Source organism: Peromyscus californicus, unplaced genomic scaffold (genome assembly GCF_007827085.1).
Source record: "Peromyscus californicus insignis strain IS unplaced genomic scaffold, ASM782708v3 Scaffold_4__1_contigs__length_199733344, whole genome shotgun sequence".
Taxonomy (NCBI): Eukaryota; Metazoa; Chordata; class Mammalia; order Rodentia; family Cricetidae; genus Peromyscus; species Peromyscus californicus.
Window position 1 is genome coordinate 82,531,059 of NW_026294562.1, and position 22,159 is coordinate 82,553,217.

The window sequence follows — 22,159 nt, forward strand, 5'->3', positions numbered from 1 at the left end:
TTTTTTTTTGTTGTTGTTGTTTTGTTTTTGTTTTTGTTTTTCAAGACAGGATTTCTCCGTGTAATTTTGGAGCCTGTTCTGGATCTTGCTCTGTAGACCAGGCTGGCCTTGAACTCACAGAGATCCACCTGGCTCTGCCTCCCGAGTGCTGGGATTAAAGGCATGCGCCACCATAGCCCGGCTACTATTTCTTCACTATTATTAAAGATTATTTTTACACTAAATTTCAAAGACTTGGCTGTAATTCACACTACTGGGCAGCTAAATTTCCTTTTTTGTTGTTGTTTCAACATGTAGTCCTGGCTGGTCTGGAACTCCCTGTGTAAACCAGGCTGGCCTTGAACTCAGAGATCCACTTGCTTCTGTTCCCCAGGGCTAGGATTAAAGGCATATGCCACCATGCCTGGCTCCTGGCTTTTCTACACCATGAGTTCTGGGGATTTGAACTCAAGTCCCCGTGTTTGCAAGGCAAGCACTTTCCCAACTGAACTGTCTTGCCAAGCCTGATGTTCTTGCCATAGGTTGGCTTTTCTTTCTTTCTTTCCTTTTTTTTTTTTTTTTTTCCCAGAGCTGAGGACCGAACCCAGGGCCTTGCGCTTGCTAAGCAAGCGCTCTACCCCTGAGCTAAATCCCCAACCCCTATAGGTTGGCTTTTCTGTCTGCTTTGCTGCCACGCTCACCTCCCCCTCAGCATGGCAGTCAGGTATGAAGTGGTGTCCCAGATTCTGAAATGAGAAAATGAGAATGTTAGAAGCATGTATGGACTTTGAGGTGAATGGTGGGAAAGGTAACCTATTATCTAGAACCTTCACTTCTGTATGAAGTGAAGAAAATAAATTTGGAGATGGAGGCTGACAGCACATTGTTTGGTGTCTGCTATACACAGCACTTACTTAGGGGGCCAGTAGTTTTCTTTGCAGTTGCCGACCAGATGAGACTCCCTTGTAGATTGTCTCTGCCTGACTGAGTCTTGAAGAGTGAATGGCTTTTCTGATTATTGGTAGCTTAATACAATTAAACTAAACTCCTACCCTGTGAAAACAAGCTCCTTGGCATTCTTGGGTTATCCTCAAAGCCAAGTCCTCTAAGGCTAAGATATCACAAGTTCTTCAATGGCTTCATTGTATTTTTATCACAGATTTTTATATAGCGAACAAGAGGTACTTTCTGTAGGTTTTTAGTGGCCTCTTTGTACTTATTTGCATGTTGATTTATTTCCTGTATGTTGGCCACAAGCCTAAGTTGACATTTTTTTTAAAGAGACTTAACTTGGGATCTGTGCAATATGTGGTATGTATTATAAGTATCTCCCCTTCGGGTTTCTGAATGTGATGTTGGGGCCATGAGAATAGAGTCTAAATGGGAATTAGTGGTTAATAGGCTTTTCCCAGGAGGTCTGTAGCCAAGCCCATCACAGAAGCTTTCAAATTAAACCTTTCTTGACATTTGTACTCTGGATTGTGACACTGAACACAGCTGTTGTGAACAGAGATTTAGAAATTGGTATTTCACTAATAAATTGTAATCCTACTACATATGTAAGAAATGGGCTAGATAGAGAACACTTTCCCAGAAAGAGAGGGACAGTATCAGTCAAGCAATTGAGTTGATTGTTGTGTTGTCTCGAGAAAAGTTCAGGTCCTCGAGGTGCGGCTGTACAGGAACAGGTACTCTGACAAATCATTTCGTGTGTGTGGATGCTTTGCCTGCATGTGTGTCTGCTCCATGTGGTGCCTGGTGCCTACAGAGGTCAGGAGAGGGTGTCAGAGACCCTGGAACTGGTCTTATAGACAGTTGTGAGCCACCCCATGGGTGCTGGGAACTAAAGCCAGGTCCTGTGCAAGAGCGGCAGGTGCTCTTAACCACCGACCATCTCCAGCCCCTGGAGCAGGTGTTCTGAAATAGCTTGCAAAGAGCTTATGTTTGAAATGAGGCCTATGGATAACTAAAGTGCTTGGCCTGTGTTTGTGCCACAGATCCTGTTAGCTGTCTGTCAAGGTCTACAGTAAGCCCTTTCAGATGCATTGGATTATAGCACCAAATGTGGTTCAGTCTCAGAATCTCAGTATTTAGGGGCTGAGACAGGAGGATTGACAGTTTAAGGCCAGCCTACATAGCCAGACCTCCCCATCTCAACTAAACATTGAATTACTAATGAAATACCATATTTAAATAGCCAGCAAATATTGTAGAAACAAATCATGAATACTAATACAGCATATATAGCAAGTAACAAGATCTTGTGGCCATCTGGAAACTATCATACTTTCAAATAGTGACATATGTAAGTAAGCATCAACATTTCTGCAAACCCTACAGTAGGATATGAAAAAAACTTGTGATTCTATTGGTGGTAATGCCCCTGTTAGTGCTGTGGTTTATGGCTTCCATTCATCATTGAAGGAAATGCCAATTTTCAGTTAGAAATTTTCTAAATAGCTGTCTTCCCCATCAGAGTTCACAGACCCTCTCTAAACTCTGTCTGTGGACCCCAGGCGAAGAGCTGCTGAGTTAGACGAACCAGCCAGAAGCAGCACAGAGATGGCTCAGCTGCTGAGAGTTTAACAGCATGTAATGCTCTTGCAGAGGGCTGGAGTTTGGCTCCCAGCTCCCACATCAGGCAGCTTACAGCTGACTATAACTGGCTCTAGGAGGAATCTGACACCTCTGGCCTCCACACGCTCCTGCTTCTATGTGTCCACATGGTATGTGTACACACACACAAACACACAATTAAACATAGTAAAAATAAGTTTTTCTAAAAACTTCCCTTTTGTGTGTATGTCTGCACTGTATGCATGCAGTGCCCAAGAATGCCAGAAGAGGGCATCAGTCTGGAGTTACAGACAGTTGTGAGCAGACATATGCATACTAGAAATTAAATACCAGGTTATCTGGAAGAGCAGCCAGTGCTCACTCATAACTGCTGAGCAATCTTTCTAGCCCCATACAAAATAAATCTTTAAAAGATTTTTTTAAATAGCCTCCCCTGGGAGACAGGGGAGTGGGGTGAAGTCCCTGAAGGAGGGAGGTCCTTGCATATGTGTCTTCAAAAGTTTATGGTAGGGATAGCTGTTGAATTTAAGACAGAGAATCCATAGCTAACACAGGAAGCTGACAGGAACTCTGAGGCGACTGGGGAAATGATGAAGCTTGGTAAATTCTAAGAGTATGAGGTTTCTCTTAAGTTGTTGTGACTACTCTGAAATGAAAACTCACAGAGAGAGAGGCACTAAAATGAAGATGCCTTGAATTTGTTCTGAGATGACCGAGGATGACGGCAGTAGAGGTGAGATGTTTGTGTTGTGATGGTTAAAACTGGATGATGGGCATAGGGGAGTTTACTAATAAACTTTTATTATTTATATGTTTAGGGGCTGGAGAGACAGCTCAGAGGTTAAGAGCACTGGTTGCTCTTCCAGAGGTCCTGAGTTCAATTCCCAGCAACCACATGGTGGCTCACAACCATCTATAATGAGATCTGGTGCCCTCTTCTGATATGCAGTCATACATGCAATCAGAATACTGTATACATAATAAATAGATCTTCTTAAAAAAACTATGTACATTATTTATATCTTTAAAATTATAATAGCTTTAAAACCTGGTGGGTAGGATTTAGTTATCTGTAGAAAGTCAGAATTTGAGTGGATTGAGAAGTCATGAAGTAATACAAAGTTAAGGTAACGAGCTTGTAGGGAATTAATGGTTATAAGAACATATGGGTCTGGGCATGGTGGCACACGCCTTTAATCCCAGCACTCGGGAGGCACAGGCAGGTAGATCTCTGTGAATTCAAGGCCAGCCTGGTCTATAGAGCGAGTTCCAGGACAGCTAGGATTACACAAAGAAACCCTGTCTTGAAAAAAACAAAACAAAACAAACAAACAAACAAAAGAACATATGGGTATATAATGTTATGGTAAAAAGTGATATATCAGACAAACTATAACTGATTCTAGTGAATGACAGCAACCAAGTGATGTGAAAGGGAAATAGTAGCCATTAAACTTAGTTTGGAACTAGAGTTACAGCTTACATGTAGTACACTTGCCTAGATTCAAAACATAAATGTACATACACATGTCAGTGTTTATCTTGGTGAATGCTAAAGCCCAGAGAAAAAGCCACTGAGCTTGTATCCTGCACACCTTGATGCTACAAAACCTGACTGAGGTGGTGAGGTCAGTGAAAGGACAGATACACAGACATGTGTACAGAAAAGTTGAGATTAGGTGGGCCATGCTCACTTTGATGGAGGTCACCAAATGTAGCAGCAACCCAAACTTAAGTGTTTATTTTGTACATCTGAATGGAGGAGACACATCTTTTGTATACAGTTGAACAAGGAGGCAGGTTTAGCTAATCTTGGTGGGAGGTTTCTGCAGGGGAGCAGTTTCAGGCTGTAATTATCCAGAAGGAGGAAGCTGTGGTGTTTGATAATTTCTCTATATACTGATCAGTTCATATACTCATACAGACTGGAGGAAGTCTTTGTCGTCTCCACGGGTCTGAGGCTTCAGGAATCCTTGACATGGCTGTGCCTTGTCAACAGCATACCTTCACTCAGGACTTCATCTGCTCCTTGCACATTCAGGGCTTCCTCAGCTCCCCACACCACTGGGTCAGGAGAAGGGGACTTCCAGGATTTTCCATGTCCAAGATCTACATTTCCCTACTAATAAGTACATGGTTTATGCTCTTCACGTATTAGTAATCACAGAGGTTCTGCTAAAATTGCAGACTCTGAGTTCTGTCCTGGTCTCGCTGAATCAATATTTGGGAGAAAGGGTCTAGGTCCCCACAGTTGTCTTTCAGGTGAATTGCACATAAAAAGTTTAAAAACTAATTCTAAATAAAGATGACAGTAGCTACCTCTTACTGAATGAACGCTTTCATCATTTGCCAGATACCATACTTGATTCTGTGTATTAGCCTTCATGTAAATGAATATATTTGCATATGTAGGAGGAGAAATAATGGACAGTTAATAAGGAATAAAACATGTATTTTATATGCATAAATGGGAGGTGCTCAAGTGAGTGAATCTCTTAGAGGTGGCTTTGGATTCTATCCTGCACACCATAACGAAGAACAGTATACTCTTGGAGCAGGCATAAGATGGCGGGGAAGGACTCTGACTCTAGAAGATAAGTAGCTAGAACTAGTGCTGGCCCCTGGCCCAGAAGAGTCGAAAACTGTGCTCAGTGGTTAACCTTCCATCTGCCTGGTGGATGGGGAGGGATGTACATGGTGGGCAGACAACTTTCCTGCATCTGCTTCTCAGCTGCCTTCAGTAGTCCTTACACCAAAAACACATATTCTCAAGCCACATATCCTGGTCATATATATATATATATACACATATATATATGTATATATATATGTATATATATATGTATATATATGTATATGTGTGTGTGTTATTTATATATATATTATATATAATATATAATATATATTAATCTTTATAGCCTCGGGGGATTCTGATGAGGAAGTGGTTTTTTTGTTTGTTTTTGTTTTTTTGAGACAGGGTTTCTCTGTGTAGCTTTGTGCCTTTCCTGGAAATCGCTTTGTAGATCAGGCTGGCCTCGAACTCAGAGATCACCTGCCTCTGCCTCCCGAGTGCTGGGATTAAAGGTGTGCGCCACCACCGCCCGGCCTGATGAGGAAGTTACAGAAAAATTAGCAATGGCAAAGGGTCTTCAAGCCTGTATTCTAAGCTAGACTACTGCTGCCTCCTTCACCACTCTGGTCTTGTCCTCACTACAAGACTCCACTCATAAACTGGCTTTTTATGTGCTCTCTGTGTGACAGATGTGTCCCACGTAGAGGATGTAGGAATAGTTTCTGTTGTAAATAATTTGTGTCTGATTATACAGTTCCCTTTTTTAAAGTTATTATGATCAGTCCCAAAGAATACTTAGGACTTGGGACTTATATAAATTATAAACTGTCTTATAAAATATCTATATTATATACTCATTTATTTTGAGTGTGTGTGTGCACATGCATGTGCACGCTCGAGCATGCGTACACGCACACACATTGCCACCCCTGTCACATATATTCCTTTGGCCCTAAGCCCTTTACCCAGTCGAGTGTTCCTAAGAAATTAAACATTCCTGTGGATGACAGGAAACCACTGTGTCATTGCTAGCTGGGGCAGAACCAAGAGCTTTCTACCTCGAGTCTGTAAAGGCTTCCTGTCAGAAGCTGAGTGGCTGTTTTCCAAGGGACCAAGAGAAGCTTGTGGAGGTGTAGGCAGTGAAGAATGAATGGGCCATCATAGATACCATGCTTCATGCTAACTTTGCTCATTTAACCATGTCAGTTCTAGCAGTTACTAACACCTATAACCCCTTACCACTTCCGAACCCCAGAAGTTCTACTGAGGTCTTATCCCTTAGGTTTACAGCAATTTATTTGCTAGCAAATCTTGAACTGATCTGAGGTTGTTTGTAATCTTTATACTTTTTGATGTGGAAGTATCAATGCTTCATTACAGAGTCCTGCCCAGACCTCACAGGAGTGTTATAAAGCATAAGTTATAAATACTATGGTTTGTTTGGGAATGGTGATGGTGGTGTTAATTCGAAGAATTTTTCAGAACACTTTTGGCCCCCAAGAGATTGCTATGAGAAAGTTGAAGTTAAAGAGGGGTTTTGTTCTGTGTATACATTATGTAAGCACCTGAAAAGGGATCATATCCTATCACCAAATATCACTGAGCTCTGTTTTTTTTGAAAGAAGCCTCTTGAAAGCCAGCCGTAGTGGTGCACACCTGTAATCCCAGCACTCGGAGACAAGTCAGGAGGGCCAGAGATCAGAGCCAACCTGGCTGGAGACTCATAACAGACTTGGTCTCAAAAAGCAAAGGTTGCCCAGCAGTGGTGTTGTGGCAGCACACAGTTTTAATTCCAGTACTTGGGAGGCTGAGGCAGGAGGATCTCTGAGTTCCAGGACAGTCAGGGCTACACTGAGAAACCCTGTCTGGAAAAGCAAAACAAAAAAGCAAAGGTTGCCGGGCGGTGGTGGCGCACGCCTTTAATCCCAGCACTCGGGAGGCAGAGGCAGGTGGATCTCTGTGAGTTCGAGGCCAGCCTGGACTACCAAGTGAGTTCCAGGAAAGGCGCAAAGCTACACAGAGAAACCCTGTCTCAAAAAACCAAAAAAAAAAAAAAAAAGCAAAGGTCACTTGGCCCTGATGGTACTTGAAGAGATCTGTAAAATACCTCAAGAAGTGTCTTTAAAGTCAAGTCTGCTTCCGTATGATTACACTTACAACCTCTTTTTTTTCCTCTTTTGGTTGTCTCTAGAGGACTAAGAGCAGGAATGTTCTGTTTGGAATATATGCTCCACTTTAATGTGGTGGGCGGAACCGGGGAAGGAGGGACTCCAGGTGACCTAACTGGCATTAAGATTGTGCTTATTCATAACCCTTATCCTTGGTCTTCAGAAAGAAGTCTTAGCGGGACTAAAATAAATAACCTGATAAGGATCTTGTGAATAAGGATGGTGGAGATGGCATTCTTGTAGAATAGAAATAATGAGGTTTTGATAGCTATTAAAGTATCTGGTAAAATTAATGTATTTTTTCACTAGTTTTTGTCTGAAATGCCTCACTCAGGAAAACAAAGATTGATTTCTTTTTTCAAGTGAAAACTGTAAAAAATTTTCTTCCATGTTAAGCTTTTCTTTTTCTTTTGGCTAAACATTTTTTTAAGCCTTTTCTGTTTTTTGTTTGTTTGTTTGGTTGGTTGGTTGGTTGGTTTTTCCAGACAGGGTTTCTCTGTATAGCGTTGGCGCCTTTCCTGGAACTCTCTCTGTAGACCAGGCTGGCCTTGAACTCACAGAGATCCGCCTGCCTCTGCCTCATGTGTGCTGGGATTAAAGGTGTGCACCACCACCGCCTTTTCTATTTTTTAAAGATATTGTTTGTATATATATGAATCTTACACCTGAATATGTGTATATGCACTGTGTGTATGCCTGATTCCTGCAGAAATCAGAAGGACCAGGTCCCCTAGGTGGTGTTAAGCTGCTGAGTGGGTGCTGGGAACCGAACCCATGTCCTCTGCAAAGAACAGTTCTCTTAACTGCTGAGCCATCTCCCCAGCCCTTATTAAACATATTTTGTTTAAACTTTCATCGTGTTTCCCAAGCTTTTCTTCTTGTGGGATTATCATATTTCACTTTGGGTTTTCTTTTTGAATATTAAGCATATATTTTGTAACAATTGACTAACGTCATGAATATAGGAGTATTGGAAAGCATTAATGGAGCTAAACACATCAAGGACATCTGATGTCTGTTTCTTATTCAAACGGGTAGTTTTTATTGGGATTTAACATTCTTTTCCCATTAAATAAACCAATGACACTGTGGTATAATATAAAGTTCACATTGGGTCTTTGTCCCTCATTCCTGGTGTAAAACTCCAAAACCCCCTATTGTCCTGAGTAATAGGATGAGAAATGACCACATTATTAAAGGGTTGCAGTGGCTAGCCAGGAGAGGGCAGGCAGACTGTCAGGGCTCTGGGAGCTTCAGGGCTGGCAAGCACATCACCATGCCAGGAGGGTGCTGAGCCCACAGGTGGAAGCCCTAAGTCCTCACGTGGCATGAGTTGGTATTGGAGAGCCAGAGAATCAGTGTTGAAGCATGCAGGCTGTCTTCTCCGGGTTGCCTGATATCACTCTTGTTTTACAGTATCTGACCAAGCAGGTGGAGCTTCTGCGGCAAATGAATGAGCAGCATGCCAAAGTTTATGAGCAATTAGATGTCACAGCCAGAGAACTGGAAGAAACCAACCAGAAGCTAGTTGCTGAGAGCAAAGCCTCGCAACAAAAAATCCTGAGGTAAAATTTCTGTCACTGAGGGCAATCTACAAAGGAGGTATTTAGTATAATTTGAAGTAGAATGTGCCTGTAGGGGGTTGGGCAATAAAGGATAAGGGTTCATTCTTTTAGAAGAATGAGGATTAACTGTAAGTCCTTTCCAATTAAGAAAGCCAAGTTTGAGTGACTCACACCTAATCCCCCTTCACTAGTTTTGATCTTAATTTAATGTGACGAGCAGCAACCAGCTTATGTCTTCTTCACAGCCTCACAGAAACAATTGAATGCCTGCAAACCAACATTGATCACCTCCAGAGCCAAGTGGAGGAGCTGAAATCTTCCAGCCAAGGAAGAGGGGGGCAGAAGACATGTGACCAGGAGAAACCGGCACCCAGCTTCTCCTGTCTGAAAGAGCTGTATGACCTCCGCCAGTAAGAGCCTGCCTTTCTGTGGATTTGCAAGCTAGAAACATCCCGTGTTGTTGACACATTCTGGATTACAGTAGATGAAAAGCTCCATTTCAAGAAGTGCCCTGTGGGGTGTTTACCCACCAACCCCACAGCTCCCCAGAGTTTTCTTGAGTGTGAGCAGCAAGAAATATTAGATAGAAGGATTTATATTGTGGAGATAAACAGATAAAAAATAAAGGATAGCCTCGAGAGGGCCTGGAACCTATTCCAATGAGCCCTGTCTCTGCCCCAGGGTATTTATAGAGACACCAAGGGGTGGAGCAAAAGACCTCTTCCCCCCAGCACAGCCAAATGCAGACCATCTCAGACACCTGCACTCAGGCCCATGGTCCTAATCATCCTCTCTATGTGGACCTGCTGGGTAAAGCCACGAGGAACCTGAAAACGGGCTCCCACAGTGCCCCTTGCCTGTTAAACCACCAGTAGTTTGAACAAAGCCACTGAACTTCAAAAAGTATTTTCACCTAAAAAAATGCCTTTATAATTTATAGTTATGAGTTTGAGTCTTTAATAAATACTTACTAAACACCTGTTCCACTACAGTTGATGTGCCAGACATCAGGAATGATGGCCAAAATAGACATGACGTGTCTTCATGACCTTTCCTGAAGTCAGATGCTCCATAACCAAGAAATAAATACACACAAGCTGCCTAAGATTGAATAGGAGAGGCCAATTAATGTTTCTCACCCTTTACTTTATGTCACATTACCTAGAGAGATTTGGGGATTTTGAAATAAGATCTCATATAGCCCAGCTGGCCTCAAACTCCTGATCCCCCTGCCTCCACCTCCCAAGTGCTGAGATCACATGTGTGCACCTGGCATTGTGGATGTTTTCCAAGAGCAGATACTCTCTCTCAGGTCAGACTTTCTAGGTGTGATCCTAAAGCTGTCCCAGTGGTTCTGATGTGTAACCCAAGTTAAAAGTCCAAACATCATGTTCTTTAACCTTGGTCACATATTATGGACAACATTTAAAACCCTATAGGTCCAGGTAGCAGACCAATTAGGTCAGAATCAATGGTGTGAGCTCCAGGTTTTTAAGACCACCCAGCTGATTGTGATCTGCAACTAGAGCTGAGACACTCTGGTCCATTATATTTCCTAGTAAACAGTTGTCATTCTCCTGGTCTGCGAGTGAGTTTTCTATGCTACTTTTACTATTGGGAAACAAATCAGTCACAAAAAATGTATTCGCTTTCAAGAATTTTCCAGTCTCATAGAGTTTCGTTTTAGCCACTGCTTATAGCACTGAATGGGCTAAAAACTGGTGTCACAGCTCCTTTCAAAGATTTAGTTGAAAAGCCCTAGCAACCTCCTTTGCGCCATCAGTTGACCTTTAAATATTTCCATGTTTCCTCGTAGACACTTTGTTTATGACCACGTGTTCGCTGAGAAGATCACTTCCTTGCAAAACCAGCAGAGCCCTGATGAAGAAGAAAATGAGCATCTGAAAAAGACAGTGACGATGCTGCAGGCTCAGCTGAGCCTGGAGAGGAAGAAGCGAGTGAGTGTGGAGGCGGAGTATCAGGTAGTGCTGAAGGAGAACAGTGAACTGGAGCAGCAGCTGGGTGCCACAGATGCCTACCGAGCCCGAGCACTGGAGTTGGAGGCCGAGGTGGCTGAAATGCGGCAGATCCTGCAGGCAGAGCATCCTTTTGTGAATGGTGTTGAGAAGCTGGTTCCCGACTCTCTGTTTGTGCCCTTCAAGGAGCCCAGCCAGAGCCTGCTGGAGGAGATGTTCCTAGCTGCTCCAGAAGCACAGAGAAAACCACTCAAGCGCAGCAGCAGTGAAACGGTGCTCAGCAGTATGGCAGGGGGGGACATTGTGAAGGGCCACGAGGAGACTTGCATCAGGAGAGCTAAGGCTGTGAAGCAGAGGGGCATCTCCCTTCTGCATGAAGTGGACACTCAGTACAGTGCCCTGAAAGTCAAGTATGAAGAGCTACTGAAGAAGTGCCAGCAGGAGCAGGACTCACTGTCACACAAGGCTGTGCAGACATCTAGGCTGCTGGCCAGGGACCTGACAGGACTGGTAACCCAGTCTGAGGCTGGAGCCAGTGGCTGGGAACCCACCCCTGTCAGCCCAGAGCCCACCACTTCCCCCACCACTACACCTCCAGAGTACAAAGCACTGTTTAAGGAGATATTTAGTTGTATCAACAAAACAAAGCAGGAAATAGATGAACAGAGAACAAAATACCCATCTCTCTCCTCTTACTCTTAATGAGACCTCCAGTTCTAATCTGCCTGTTTGCTCTCACCCCCTTCCGTTCAGACACAGCGCAGTCTCCAAAGCTTGATGTTGCTAAAGATATTTGCCTCATTGCTTTGTTACTTGGCAAAAGCAGCAGGAGAGGTGGCTGACAGTGTTGACTCCAGGGTCCCTAGGAAATCTCACGGTAGACTGGCCACTGGTTGGTGCATTGATGAGGCTCATTTCCAGGGAAAGCCCTAGAACCGGTGAAGGGGGATCCATGTACTTGGAGTAGGCTAAAGGACCTACAGTGTGAGGCAAAGGACAGAATTGGAACAAAACTAAGGCTGTTCCTGTTGCTTCCAAACTTGGCTTCTCAAACTACTGGAACTCCAAGGTCTGCTTAACTAAAATACTTTTCACACTCATTCCAAAGAATGTTGAGAAAGCAGGAATCTTTTCAGATGACACTAACCAGCTCCTTAAGTTTGTTGCATCTGCTACCAGTTGAATGATGACTGACAGGCAGTCCTGTTTCCAAATTCAGTGACTACCAATTGAAATGGCAAGTTTTGGTTTGATCAATCCTGCTGGTATATGCCAGCATTCAGCTGTTTTACTCACAGCTAGGCATGTAGTATTAATTCTGTTTTCAAATAGAAACTAAAGGAGAAAGGAGAAAGCTCTTAGTGTTTCTGTGCTGACCACTTGGCAACCACAAGCTGCTCCTGCTCAGTTCTTCCCATTCCTAGACTTGCAGACGTCCCTGTTTACTTCCTTACACAGTATTGATGTTCTCACTGTGGAAAGAATCTTCCTCTCACTTGCATACTTTAATTTAAAAATATTTAAGAGAACCATGGTTCTGATTGTTGTATATATTTTTCTAAACGCCGAATAAAGCTATCTATGAATGTGAACAAATAGATCTACTGCCTATTGTTTTAAGCTTAATGCCATTTTACAGTTGAAACCAGCTGGCTTTTCCCCAATAGACAGCTCTGGGGAATTTGAAAGTGATTTCCCCTCATTTTCTTTTAAGCAAGAAATCCTTGGAATTGTATGACTTAACAAAAAATTCTGTCCATGTTGCTAAATATTATGATTGAAAACATTTTTCTATTATTTCAGAAGCATCTGGCTTAGTTCTGAATTCATAGCACTTAACTAGTTGGTTGTTAAAGCTTCCGATCAGTTAATCATGGTTAAAAACTTTTCAGTTCTTGACTACTGGGGCTAGGGCAAAGGCTCAGCTGAGTAAAGCGCTTGTGCAAGCACTGAGACTTGAGTTCATGCCACAGCACCCATGTAAAGATGGGAGCGTGACAGCATGCACATGTAGTACTTGAGTTCATGCCACCGCACCCATGTAAAGATTGAAGCATGACAGTATGCACATGTAGTACCACCACTGTGGAGGCAGACACCAGCTGACCCCAAGGACTCACTGGCCCTAGCCAATCAGCTCCAAGTTCAGTGAGAAACCCAAAAGATGAGAGCAAGGGCTAAGAGCAGTGTCTCGGTTCATTGCTGAAGAGTACATTGCTCCTGCAGAGGACCTGAGTTAGTTCCCAGCACCCACTTCAGGCAGCTCACCACTGTCTGAAACTCCAGCTCCAGGTGATTGTGATGTTTCTGACCTTGAGCAGCTGCACACACATGCACATACCTGCATACGAGTGCTTGCATATGCAAATGCACACGATATTTTTCATTTTTTTTTTAATTTATTATGTGCATTGGTATTTTGCCTGCATGTACGTCTGTGTAAGGGGGTGTCAGATTTTGGAGTTATAGACAGTTGTTAGCTGCCATGTGGGTGCTGGGAATTGAACCCGAGTCCTCTGGAAGAGCAGTCAGTGCTTTTAACCACTGAGCCATCTCTCCAGCCCCTACAATTTTTTTCTTAAAAGAGTGATGATATCAGAAGACAACCTCTGGCCCACAAATAAATCAACACATACACACAATAGCATTAGTCAAATATGATGAGTATTGATTCCAAATTAGATGTGCTTTTGAATTAATTCTCAAAGTTTTGTACCAGTGGCATGGATAAAGGACCTGAGCTCAATCCCCAGAATCCACATGGTGGAAGAGAACCAAGTGCCATAAGTTGCCCTCTGACCTCCACACTGGTGCACTCACATGCCCCTACATATACACTCACAAAATGTAAACATTTCAGTTTTCGTTTTGGTTTGAGATGGGATTTTACTGTCTAGCTATGGCTAACCTAAAACTCACTGTCGACCAGACTGGCCTTGAGCTTGCAGCACTTCTGCCTGTGGAGTGCTAGCATCTGAGTACCCACACCCAGCTTCCAGGTTCGTCTTTGAGATGGTGGTCTCATGTACCTGATGATGACGCTGAACTTCCCATTTCATTTCCCAAGTTGTCACTGGTGTTATCATGACTGGTCTAAGCAGTATTGGGGATCGAACCCTGGGCTCATGTGTGCTAGGCTAGTACTCTGCCAACTAACCTACATCCCAAGTCTTTTGAGACAAAGTCTTGCCATGTAGTCCAGACTGACCTCAAACTGGTAATCTAACTCCTTTAGCCTTTCAAGTACTGCGATTACAGGTATGTACTGCTACTTCTGGCGCTCTTTCCTGCCTACCAACCTACCTCTTCCCCCAAATCAGCCAACCAGTTTCCTATATATTCTTCCCAGATAGGCATACATTAGCACAGAAATAGTTGCCACCTCACATTTAAAAACAATACTGTATCGTAAATACTATATCTTAATGATAGCTATACAGTGTCACAGCCTCCATGAGGAGATGTAATGAATATATACATATATATGTGCATACACTTAAACATGACTTAGAAGTAAAGGCAAAAAGATGTGAGCATTTTGGCATCACTGAACCGTCATACTTCGAGTAACTCCACATAAGGATGCCTGGTTTCTCACACCCATGCCAATGAGCTTTTACTTTTCTGAGAAAGGGTCTCATGATGTTGCTGAGGCTGTCCAATAAACTTTACTATTAAATAGCAGGCAAATGGTGTTTTCCTAATAGCTTATATTTTCATTTATATTATGAATGAAGTTGTATATTCTTTGGTTTTGCTTTTTGCTTTTATTTGTGCTTTTTTGTTGTCTTGTTTGCTTTTGAGACAAGGCCTCTTCATGTACCCTGGCTGGCCTGGAACTTGCTGTGTAGACTGGGCTGACCTCTCTCTGCTGGCCGCTGCCTCCTAAGGTATGTGCTAGAAGAGTTGACTATTCCTACCTACTGTTAGCCATTTGTACTCTCCTTTTGCCTGTCTGTTAAAGGGCATTAGTACTAGGAAGTATACTTTTGCAGTTGGATATTGCAAGTATTTTCCTTGAATATCTTATTTTACTTTTAATGGCAGTTTGCCAAACAAATTTATAACCATGTTTCTTGATCAGTTTCTTGAATGATTTGCTCCTTTGTTTGATCGGTCTATCCATCTGAACTATTCCCCACCAACCAAAATGCTCCTCATGAATTTGAACCAATTTATATCCTAGGCTCTGATTTCCATGTACAATAGGTCAATTTTAGTGGCTGTATTTGGATATTTATATTTTTATAACTGAAGGGGAAAATGGAATTTCTTTCATAGAATTTTCCCAAATTTGGTGTGTGTGTGTGTGTGTGTGTGTGTGTGTGTGTGTGTGTGTGTGTGTGTGTGTGTGTGTGTAGCTGGAGTTTTCCTGCCTGGCCCACAGTCAGGACAAATCTCTCTCACCTGCCAGTCCCATAGCCACTCAGACCCAACCAAGTAAACACAGAGACTTATATTGGTTACAAACTGTATGGCCGTGGCAGGCTTCTTGCTAACTTCTTACAGCTTAAATTAATCCATTTCCATTAATCTATACCTTGCCACATGGCTCGTGGCTTACCAGCATCTTCACATGCTGTTTGTCATCATGGCGGCTGGCAGTGTCTCTCTCACTCAGCCTTCCACTTCCCAGCTTTATTCTCCTCCTTGTCCCACCTATACTTCCTACCTAGCCAATGGCCAATCAGTGTTTTATTTATTGACCAATCAGCAACACATTTGCCATACAGACCATAAAGGTTTGTTTCTGCTTTTCTCTAAAAATTTAACACTATTGGTCTTCTAATAGTCCCAGTTCAATTAAAATTTAAAGCTGACTTTGGAGTTGGAGAATGGCTCTCTCCTTCTTTAAACTCAAGCATGTTGTTAAAAGGAAAATGCAAACTCCCTGTATCATGCCAGAATAAAAAAGCCATCTTCTGCTATGGGACAGGAGAAAAGCCAAATTAATTAAGGGACTATTCTATTACTAATCTCAACTCTTTGATTCTATTCTGATTCTTTAAAACTTTTCTTAAAGTATAAATTTTATATCAAAGTTACAAGATTAATATATATAGATATATAGATATATATACATTTTAAACTTTGTTAAGATATGAATGGTCATATAGAGTACTAATTAATTCTAGAAAAAAGGCTTCAATTAGCTGCATATATATGTCTTTGTGTTCGAGTCTCTTATCAGTTTTCTGCAGGAAATCACGGCCAGGCCTAACATCAACTGAAGTCTCCAGGAAGAAGTTGGGGCCCCACAACAACAATTCCACGTGGACAATAATAACATCACTAAGCTGACAAACATCATCTACAGATCAGCTTTGAACTACAAGGTGCTCAGAGCAATTTTGAGATGACTAGCTGAGATGATCCAGTCTCAAAGACTACTTGAATAAGGACTTGAGATAAACCCTGAACTTAGGCATTATACACAGACTGAATAATGAAGGACATAGTTACCTTTCCTAGAATTTGACAATTAACCTAAAATTTTTCTTTCAGGATAAAGATAACTTCGCCCATACCCAGCAGGAAGCAATTTTAAGAATACGACGCCCACATTCCCAGAGAGGTGGTGTGGGGTGGGTGGTTTTTTGGTCTTTTTAATGGGTTTTGGGTCTGGGATAATTTTCATTGTTTAGGGGGGTTGGTTACAAGTTGTTGTCAAGGGTTAGGGAAAAGGCTAAGCAAAGGAGATTAGATTTAAGGTTCTTGTTTAAAAAAAAGAGAGAGAAAGAAAGAAAGAAGAAGAAAAAGACAATTACTAGTTTTAAATACTTTACATTGGATTGGATTGTTTTATATTGTATACAAATTATATATATTGGAATTGATATTGTTAGAAAATGCTATATGTATATTTCTAATTGAACTTATACCGTTCATTTAACAATGCAATTTTCTGATCCTTGAATGCTATTATTACCAACTATTAGGATATAAAGAAATGAAAGTTAGTAGTTAGACATTACAATAGAACTTGTAGTCATATTAGATATGTTTTAAAAATTGAGCAGATATATTTTAGACAGGTCATCTTCAAACCCTTCAGAGATCTACAGAATATGGCATTTAAAATGTTTTAATAACTAAGAAAATTTTTCTTTTTTGTTATGATTATGAGACATGTCGGCTCCTGGCAGTACCAATCTACTTCAGAGAAAATATGGGCATTGAAGAAACTGCATATGGAGTTAACTTTCATTGTGGCAAAAGTTAGCCACTGGACAACAAAGTGTCCTCGAATCAACTGCTGACAAAATGGACAGACAGGACATGAAACAAAGGACTACTGATTCTTGCCAAAACAAGTGTGGTTATGGCTTTATCAAAAGGCATCTTCTGAGGCCAGGACAATATGGCACCATCCCTGAAGTGGCCTTCGCAATTTGGAAAAGGTACAGTGCCCTTTTCTTCGAAGGCAGCTGAATAGGCAGTGGGCCGATGGCTTCTGATGTGCAATGGAACAGCAGCTGAAACAGTTATTCTTGAAGAGTAACTAAGCTCACGCCTCTCAATAGTAGACTGGCATTTGATAGAGGGATGTGGAGAAGAACGGGATGCTGAGATGAAGCAATATATACACAGCCAAGAAGAATGGACAGCTGAATTAAAAAAACATCAACAATTTCCAGAATTTAAAATCCTGAATCATGACATGACACTAGTGGAATTCAGGTGTTTCTGGTACATGGACTGCTCTCACCCAATGTGAGGTTGAACTGTTGACCTTGTGTACATCCTACTTCACAAATGAGTCTGTCAGATACGCTAAACCTATAGGCTGAAGATGATGCCCCAGCATTGCGGAGAAACCTCAGGTGACTGTCCAGGCAGCTGGCTGTTTCTGTCAACTCACAAATTTTTTGGAAGTTGCTTGCATGCACTTTCTGTTTTTATTTTTGTTAGCTAATATTATTTCCTTCTTGGGTCTCTGAGGGAGTTGAAGATTAGTTAGTTATAGTTGAAGGTTAGTTAGTTATAGTTGAAGATTAATTAGGATAGAAAGTGAATTAGACACATTTTGGACTTAACAAAATAGGATAGATAATGAAATTATTTTCTCTGAATTTGTCAAATACAAATGGACTAGACATTGTTTAGACATTTATTACTTGTATATATTGTATATAGTCATTGTACTTTTGTATATAGTTTTTCTTTTGTTAGTTATAACCTTTTTCTTTTTTTTCCTTTTTATTAAAATAGAAAAGGGGAAATGTGGTGGTATTTTACTTGTACTGAAATGTCATTTTAATTGTATGTTAATAAATAAAGTTGCCTGGGGGTCAGAGCTATTAGAGCTATAGCAAGTGCGTGGCGGTGGTGGTGCACGCCTTTAAGGACCTGGAGGGCGGTACATACAGGCAGTGATGAGGCAGTCACATGTTTGAATTTACAACCAATGAGAAGGCAGAACAGCTAGACTATATAAAGACATACACACAGGAAGTAGGTCCCTTTCGGAGAGCTCTCTTGACTGAAGAGGATCGCTGAAGCAGGAAGGGTGAGGCTCTTAGCTCTGACCTCTTGGCTTTCTTCTCTGAATTGGCTCTGTGTTTCTTATTTAATAAGACGGTTGGTTACATCTACATGTGTGTGTGTGTGTGGTGGTGGTGGGGTAGTGACATGTTTCTCTCTAAATGTCTAGTTCTTGGATTGAAGTATTTATTAAGGTCAGGTATTTTTGTTTTGTTTTAAAGATTTGGGGTTTTTTTTGTTGTTGTTGTTTGTAGCTCTGACTGTTCTGGAACTCCATATGTAGACCAGGCTGGTCTCATACTCAGAGATCCACCTGTCTCTGTCTCCTGAGTGCTAGGATTAAAGATATGTGTGCCACCATGCCCAATTAAAGATTTATTTTATGTGTCTGGGTGTTCCATCTGCAACATGCACAGTGTCCGCAGAGGCCAAAAGAGGGAGCTGGATATCCTGGAACTTGTTACCCATTGTTGTGAGTCGTCATGTGGGTGCTGGGGACAGAACCTGGGTACTCTGCAAGAGCAGCAAGTGCTCTGAGCCATCTCTCCAGACCCTTGAAGTCAGTTGTTTTGTTTTGTACCCCACTCCCACCCCCACCCCTGAGTCTGGGTTTCTGTGTAACAGCTCTGGCTGTCCTGGAACTTGCTTTGTAGACCAGGCTGGCCTCAAACTCACAGAGATCTACCTGCCTCTGCCTCCTGAGTGCTGGGATTACAGACATGCACCAACACCACCACCCAATTTGAAGTCAGTTTTTAAAATGATTTTGTGTGTGTTTGCCTGCATATATGTGTACCACATGTGCCCAAGGAGACCACAAGATGGTGTCATCCCTCAGAGCTGGAGTAACAGATGGTTGTGAGCCACCATGTGGGTGCTGGGAATTGAACACCAGTTCTCTGAAGAGCTGCTGGTGCTTGTAACTGCTGAGCCATCTCTTCAGCCTGAGGTCAGTTTTGTTTTGTTTTTATTTTTTGGTTTTTTGAGACAAGGCTTCTGTGTAGCCCTGGCTGTCCTGAAACTAACTCAGTAGACCAGGCTGGCCTCAAACTCAGAGATCCACCCAATACAGGGGCACCTGTCTCAGAGATTTTGCACATTTTGAAAGATTTCTCTGTTGGGCTTTGTAGCTGCTGCATATGGAGAAGCTAATGATTCTGGCTGTGTTGTGGAACAATTAGAGTAGCTTTTACATGGTAGTTCTAAAAAATAATTTTAACTTAACTGATTTTGTTTTTTGTTTTGTTTTGGTTTGGTTTGGTTTTTGGCTTTTTTTTTTTTTTTTTTTTTTTTTTTTTTTTTTTTTTTTTGAGACAGGGTTTCTCTGTGTAGCTCTGTGCCTTTCCTGGAACTCACTCTGTAGCCCAGGCAGGACTCGAACTCACAGAGATCCGCCTGCCTCTGCCTCCCGTGTGCTGAGTGGGATTAAAGGCATGCGCCACCACCGCCCAGCCTTAACTGATTTTTTTAACCCTTCTCTAATCCTTGTCTCACTAACTGGTTGATCTAGAATACCATAATTATGATGAGAGTAAACATACTTCTCAGTCTCAACTAAAGGATATGTATACTGTTCCATTAGTTGTGATACTGGGCTTCTATTCAGTCAGGAATTTAGGAAATTATATTTTAATATATATCAAGTAAATTTGTATCCAATTAGACAAAATCTATTTCCACTTCTCCCCTTTATTGTGTACATGTGTATATCCTTTCCTCCTTTTAGTCATACAAAGGAACATTTTCACATCATATACTTTGGATGTGATATACTAAGATGTCTCTTGCCAAATTCTCAGCAGTCCTGAGGTGAAGTCACCTCCCCCTACATAACTGCAGTTTTGTACTCTGATCTGCATTTACGTATTCCCCTCACCACCACCACCACCACCACCACCCCCCCCTGTAACCACCATTATTTCTATGCACTTTATTTTGTTATTGCACCTTTTTTTCTATGCTAAATAATATTCCCATGTTGTGGGGCGTTTACCCAACCACCCCCACAGTTCCCCAGAGTTTTCTTGAGTGCGAGCAGCAGGAAATATTAGATAGAAGGATTTATTGCGGAGAATATCACGGAGATAAACAGATAGAAAATAAAGGATAGCCTCGAGAGGGCCTGGAACCTATTCCAACGGGCCCGACTGTCTCTGCCCCAGGGTTTTTATAGAGACGCCAAGGGGTGGAGCAAAAGACCTCCTCTCCCAGCACAGCCAAGTGCAGACCATCCCCGACACCTGCACTCAGGCCCGTGGTCCTAATCATCCTCTATGCGGACCTGCTGGGTAAAGCCACGAGGAACCCAAGAACGGGCTCCCACACCATGTGAATGTGTTTATATGCTACAATTTATCCATGTTGATGAATGTTTTGACTGTTTCCATATCTTGGATATTATGAATAGTGCCTTAATGGGTAAAGAAGTGCAAGTATCTTTCACAGCTGGTTTTGTTTCTTTGGTATATGCCCAGAAGACTACTGGATCCTACAGTAAGTCCATCTTCTTTTAACAACCAGAGTTTTCCATGGTAGCAGCACCAGTCTCTACTCCCAACCATGTATGAAGGTACCCTGTTTGCGCACACCTTCAGTACTTCCTTTTGATAATTACCATGTTAGTAGGTGAGAAGACATCTTACATCATTGGGACTATTGATTTGCATCTTCTTAACGGTATCCAACACCTTTCACATACCTATTGACGTTCGGTATTTTTGCAGAAGTGTCTTTCCAACTCCTTTGCTCATTTTACAATCAGGTTTTTTGTTTGTTTTTGTTTTTTGAGACAGTGTTTCCCTGTATAGCCCTGGTTAAAACCAGGTTCATTGTGGTAGGTTCCTATTTAGTTGGTTGCTTGGCTTTCTTGGTTGGGTTCCTTATGTTTGGTAGTAATCTGTTGCCAGGTGTGTGGCTTGCAAATGTTTTCTCCCGCTCCACGGTTCCCTTGTTCTGTTTCCCTTGCTGTGAAGGAGCTCTTTAGTCTGATAAGTAGTCCCACTTAAGTTTTGTTGCCTGTGCTTTGACCAAAAATCCATTATCAAGACCAAGATCGAGGAGTCGTTTTGTTTTCCAGTTTTGTGTGTTATGGCCATACAGGTCTTAAGTTTAGGTCTTCAATCCATTTTGAGTTTTTAAATAGTTTATGTGTGTGGGTGTTTTGTCTGCATGTCTGTCTATGCACCGTGTGCATGCAGTGCTCATGGAGGCCAGAAAAGTGTTGGATCTTCTGAGACTGGGGTTACAGATGGTTATGACCTGCTGTGAACTGGGAGTTGAACCCAAGTCCACTCGAAGAGTAGCCAGCACTTAACAGTAATTAAGCCACCTCTCCAGGCTCTTAAGTTGATATGCGCACGCACATTAGATGAAGGTCCGATTTCATTCTTTTCCATGTAGATGTTGCTGTAGTTTGGATCTGAACCCCAAACATACAGGTTAAGGTTTGGTCCCTGCTTGGTGCTCTGGGGGAAGAGATGGTGGACAGCTTAACAAGATGGTTTTATGTCATTGGCATATGGCCCTACAGGGAAGAACAGGAGCTTCCCTTCTCTCCACCACCCTTTTTATTTTGGTGTGTGTGGGAGCTTCTGGCCCTGAAGTAATTGGTTTTGTTCCATCAGTCACTTCTACCAAGATATGCTGCCTTAACTCTGGCCAAAAGCAGTGGGGCCAACAGATCATGGATGGAAATCTACAAGAGCTCTATGCTGCAATAACTTTCCAAGTTGTTTCATGTGGTTATTATAGTGACAGCTTTTTACACAGATTTTTTTCCCATTACCACTTATTGAACATATAACCTTTCTCCATGATGTGTGTTTTTATGCCAGCACC

The 22,159-nt window shown here is 42.1% G+C and overlaps 1 protein-coding gene across 1 annotated transcript in view; it reads left to right on the top strand.

The window, feature by feature from the left end:
- Nucleotides 1-15,821, top strand: part of Cdr2 (cerebellar degeneration related protein 2) — a 30,656-nt gene extending 14,835 nt beyond the window's left edge. Inside the window, exons 3-5 of the mRNA XM_052712824.1 lie at nucleotides 8,713-8,861; nucleotides 9,107-9,271; nucleotides 10,678-15,821. Of these exons, the coding sequence (XP_052568784.1) occupies nucleotides 8,713-8,861; nucleotides 9,107-9,271; nucleotides 10,678-11,539 (1,176 nt within the window). The 3' untranslated portion in view covers nucleotides 11,540-15,821. The remainder of the gene's footprint in view (nucleotides 1-8,712; nucleotides 8,862-9,106; nucleotides 9,272-10,677) is intronic.
- The last annotated feature ends 6,338 nt before the right edge of the window (nucleotides 15,822-22,159 follow it).